Genomic DNA, 5,461 nt, shown 5'->3' on the forward strand with positions numbered 1-5,461 from the left:
TAGGGATAGTAATAGAGGCGGCGAGTGCAGTTTTGGCGGTGGCAAGTCTGCTATTTAGTTATGTGAATGGGCAGACTATCAGTCTGACTGGTGGGAGGAATATGTGAATAGACTTGGATGAGGATTTATGAAAAGATGTGTTGTGGCTCTACACCTGGAAGCGCTTGCCTCTACTAATGCTAGCTATGCTTAGCGGCCGAAGTGCGCTCTTGGAGCAGTATACTACGAATAGTGGTAGCTTGACTACTGCGCGAGCCCACTCTTTGGACCTTTTTCGTAAGTCCTTTACTTCGACCACTCTCCTCTCTGCGCTTCGAAGCAATTCCCATTCCTATCCTCTTGATGGCCGGCTGACCTTCGTATCGAGCCAGAGCCTTGGTCAACCACAACTAGGGCTGCATTTTCTTCTTTTTCGGCTTCTTCCTAGATAGAGGATTCGGCTCTTTTACACCCCGTCGCTTTCTTGAATCCTTCCGTCGCGACGCACTACTATCCACACCCTGCACTTGAGTTCCAGAACGAAGTCCTTCCGCGTCATCCGTAGCAATTGGTCTCGCAGGTCGTCGTCGCTTGAGCCCAGCGCGGAACTTCGAACGCTCCTGCTCGTCACGTAGATTCGCCGTAGCAGAAGATATTGGCTCCAGAATTATCACACTTCGCTTGAGGTATACGAGCGGAACCCCAGGAATAGCCCTCAAAGCGCGTCGGACCGTCGTATCCAGGCTAGCAACAATGTATCGCCATTTATTGCTAGGGTTGACTATGGATGAGAGGCAGTCTAGCGTGTTGAGCGGTTCGGGGTATTCGTCTGGATGGTGTCCGCATCGGCGTCGCTCGAAGAATTTGGCGATTTCTAGAGCAGCGGTGGAGTCAGGGCCTTGGTTGTATAGTTGACGAATGCAGCATTGGGTAATTACTATAATAACTTGTAAGTATTGGGCAGTATGAGAAAGGCATACTACGTACGGATTTTGACTTCTCCTTGTAGGATTTTGGCTAGGCGATGGGGAAGGTCGATTTTGCAGCGCTGCGCTTCTTGAACGATTTCCGCATCAACTGCCTCCAGCGTTAGCTGAATCGTACTTCAATGATTAATGGGAAACTCCATGTACCTAAGACCTGATATGGCTGGCGGAATCCAAGCTGCTGATATTGTTGCATCAGCTGGCGATACTGCTTTGATGTTTTCGCCCTCATGTTGGGTTTCTGCTCGGATCGTAGGAAAGTGACGTTAGGGTCTATGCTACGCACCCCGAGGCTATAAAAGATTGTTACCTCTTGGCGCTCTGGGCGGAATTTCGTTTATCCGAGTGACGCCAATAATATCTATCGCATATCGGGGGGGCTGTTACGACCCGGGTTAATACGAGGTTAGGGCCACCCCTGCTAATAACGCCCCGGAACCCCGCACGAGGTCGCGCAGCAACCGCCCCCTAGTACTTTCGCACGCGATTTTGGGCGAAAAGGTACATAATTTGTGTTAGATCGGTACTTCTACTTTCTATACTCTCTTCGCGATAAGGCTAGTATATTAAAGGATTAAAATTTCCATTACTGGACGTTCTATCTATAGTGTAACGGAACCTTGTAGCAGGAACTACGGTAGGCTCGTTATTGGGCTAGGTATGTAGGTAATATAAGTATAGAAGTCAACAACGAATAACAACTAGTAGAGTGGTTGCCTAACAGATTAACTCTAATTATATTCTAAGAATCACTACAAGGAAGGAACTATCTAGGTAGGGACTAAGGGTCCTTAAATACACAACCGTACTCCTATAAAATCCTTCTTATACGTAATATACGTATATTCTATCTACTCTATTACGGATTATATAGATCCTATAGATTATATAGATTATATTATATAACCTTAGTTACCATTCCTTATTACATAGCTCTATCAGCTCCATTTTAAACCGTATCTAAATTAACTAACTAGCTTCTTCTAACTCCTCTCTAAGTAGTTATAATATTATACTTAAAGCGTTTGTAACACTATCTCCCTCCTCTTTATCTTTGTCCTTAAAGATCCTAAATATCTCTAAGTTGTTTACTAGAGGTGTAATATCCGTCTAATTAATTTAGTTAATATCTTCAAGTTTACTTATTATACCTAAAGCAATTTCTCTTTCTTTAACCGTCCGTTATGCCCGTACTATTGCTGCAATATTATCTCTTAGTGAGATTATACTATCTCCGTGTTCTTATTATTTAAAAGAGGGGTTAGTTTGTATTATATTAGTAAGTCTATCTTTGCGCTAACCGTCCTTTTACTTAAAGTGTATTAAAGCGAATATTTATTCGTCCTGTAACGTTCGCTCTATCTCTAATACTAAGTATACGTAACTTATTACTCTTAATAGTCGTCTAGTTTCTTAACTTATCTATCTTAGGGTCTTGTATTTAATTTACTGCTACGTGGCTAGATAATAAACTATCTATTACTCTTGCCAAGTTGCGTCGTTCTTATAATGCTAAATAAGAGGCTGCCGATGCTTAGCAATAGGCTCTTAAATCTTATCTTGCTGCATCCGCTCGGCTAATCCGTCTTAAAAAGGTTCGTAAAAAGGTTCATTTTAAGGAGTGGAAACTTATAAAATAAGGGTTATAGGAACTTAACGATAAAAGAACGGATTCTCTTCCAACCAAAAAGGAAATAGATCTAAGTAGTTTAGCAACTGCTCTTCTTAGGTCCCCTTTAGGTAATTCATTTTTTAGCGATTTTTCTTTATTAATATTACCTAACCTAATTTCTTCTAATACTCCTATACCTTTTCTATAGCGTTTTTTAAATTTTCTAGTAGCTCCTAGGTAGTCTTATTATAGCCTATCCACTTAACCTTATACTATATTTTATCGTTAACGTCCTTATAACTAACGATCTTTAAAACTTGCTATTTATCTTCTTCTTACCCTTTATACGTGTCTGCTTTATAAACTAGTGGCTTAATATTCCTATATATTAGCTCTAGCATTACAATGTGCTATATAGGGTAGATCTTTATCTTGGCTAGTAGGTTTAACTTAAACGTAATCGGTAAAATCCTTTACGTAATTTTAAAAGGTCCTAGTCTAACGTGGTCTAACTTCTTACTTAGCCGTTAACTCTTAAAATTTTTATATAGTAGCTATACTTTATCTCCCTTCTTAAGATCTGGTCCCTTAGATCTCTTAGTATTATAGTACCTTTTTATTCTTTCTTATACTCTCTTTACTAATTCTATAAAGTCTGCATAAAGATTTATTAATATCTTTATTCTTTCTTTAGCTGTGCTACTCGTTTTCTTTACTTACTATAGTAATAACGATGTTCTTAGCTTATATCCATAATTCGCCTTAAATAGTAATATGCCTATTCCTTTCTGTAGTGTTATATTATATATAAACTATATAACTAGTAATAGCGATACCCAATTATTCTATGCATAATTAATATAGTGCCTTAGATACTGCTCTAGCGTCTAATTTAATCTTTCTATTTAACCATCTGTCTATAGATAATATACAGTAAAAGTTGCTACTCTAACTCCTTACTCTACTAAAAATACCTCCTAGAATGCTGTTATAAATCTTAAATCTCTATCTAATATAATCTTACTTAGTGCTCTACATCTTACGAATACTTCCTTAATATAGATTTTAGCGATATCTTCCGCTGAAATTTCTTCTGTGTATGCTATAAAGTATCCCTACTTTATAAGTTTGTCTACTATTACTAAGATTGCGTTATAGTCTTGTCCGGTAATAGGGTCTTTTAACTTTAATAACTTAATAATAAAGTCCTATAATATAACCTCCTATAGTCTCTCTAGTATTTTAATAAGTTATAGCCCTCTATATAGCTTATGCCTTATTAGTTTATTCCTTTAGCAATCTAAATATTCCTTTATAACTTTTTATGCTAAGCCCTAAATTCCGTTAATAATATACTTCTTCTAGAGTCTTAATACTAAGCCTATGGCTCTATTATGTCCTTAAGTTAATCCCTTATAGAATTCTTCTATAAATTACTCTGCTATGCTTCTTGGGATATACTTTACTTCTCGACTTTCGTATATATCTATCTGTAGATCTTCTAGCTATACTTCTAGAATTCTTTATACCTAAAAGCTTTCTAGTATCTTATAGACTTTTCCTAGTTTTTTCTAGGTTGCTATAATTTTCGGGTAATTATATCTAATTAATCCGTCTGTATCTTTTCGCAGTAAAGCCCCTAACGGCTTTTTATTGTTTTATAGTTTAGCTTTTCAACTTAGAGCGTCTGCTCGCGTATTGTCTATACCCTTAGTATACTAAATCTCGAAATAGTATTCTGTAAGCATCTCTGCCCGTCTAACCTATTTTTAATTAAGTTCCTTTGTTGTTAGGAATCCTATTAGGTTCTTATAATCCGTCTTAACTATAAATAGTTTCTCTGCGCCTTGTAAGAATGCTCTTTATTCCTTTAATGCTATAGCTATACCTAATAACTCCTTATTATATATGTCATAGTTTAACTCTAGTAGTGTTATCTTCTAATTGTAGTATACTACTGGATGCTATGCGTCCTTATACCTTTATAGTAAACATACTCCTAGTGCGTAGTCTAATACGTCCGTTTTTACAACTGTGTCTAGTCCTAGTTAATAGATCTTAAGGATTGGCTCCTAGGTAAATAACTCCTTAAGTTCCTTAAACAACTTCTTTTACTTATCTCCCTATGCCTATAGTTCCTCTTTCTTTATAAGCCTGGTAAATAGTTTAATATTCTTTAACTATTGTGCTATAAACCTTCTATAGTAGTTGCAAAACCCTAAAAATAACCTTAACTGCGTTATATTCTCTAGTTCTTGCTAACTTACTATAGCTTAAATTTTCTTTGGGTTTATACTAATATAACCTAATTTAATAATAAATTTAATAAAATCGGTCTTCCTTGTAAAGAACTTGCATTTCTTAATTGCTACTAGCATTTATTCTTTCTATAGTCTCTTTAAGACCTATTTAACGTGTTCCCCGTGTTCTTCCTTAGTTATTAAGTAGATAATAATATCGTTAAGGTATACTATAACAAACTTATTAAGGTATTCTCCTAACACACTATTAATTCTTTTCTAAAATATTACTGGTGTATTTGTTAACCTAAATTATATAACTAATAGTTTATATAGTCCTTCTTTTAATCTAAAGGCTACCTTCTATTTATTGCCTTTCTTAATTCTAATCTAATAGTACGCCTATCTCAGATCTATCTTCGTAAAGATTTGCATATTGCCGATCCTATCTTAGATTTCGCTAATTAAGGGTAAAGGATACCTATCCTTTTGTATAATGCTGTTTAACTATCTATAGTTAATACATAGCCTAAGTTTCCTATTTTTCTTTAGTACGAATAGTACTAGATATCCCGCTAATAACTACGATGGTCTAATATATCCCTTTCGTAGGTTTCCCTGGACAAACTCTTTAAGTACTCTAT

The 5,461-nt window shown here is 36.2% G+C and overlaps 1 protein-coding gene across 1 annotated transcript; it reads right to left on the bottom strand.

The window, feature by feature from the left end:
* Positions 1 to 1,197, bottom strand: K441DRAFT_720127 (uncharacterized protein; the record flags this gene model as incomplete). Its single annotated transcript, XM_067654037.1, has 3 exons — positions 1 to 916; positions 967 to 1,056; positions 1,113 to 1,197. 3 exons carry the CDS (start codon positions 1,195 to 1,197, stop codon positions 390 to 392), a joined length of 702 nt encoding a protein of 233 aa, XP_067504239.1. The 3' UTR covers positions 1 to 389.
* Between the last annotated feature and the right edge of the window lie 4,264 nt (positions 1,198 to 5,461).

This window comes from Cenococcum geophilum (assembly GCF_001692895.1).
Source record: "Cenococcum geophilum 1.58 unplaced genomic scaffold K441scaffold_20, whole genome shotgun sequence".
In the NCBI taxonomy this organism is placed as follows: Eukaryota; Fungi; Ascomycota; class Dothideomycetes; order Gloniales; family Gloniaceae; genus Cenococcum; species Cenococcum geophilum.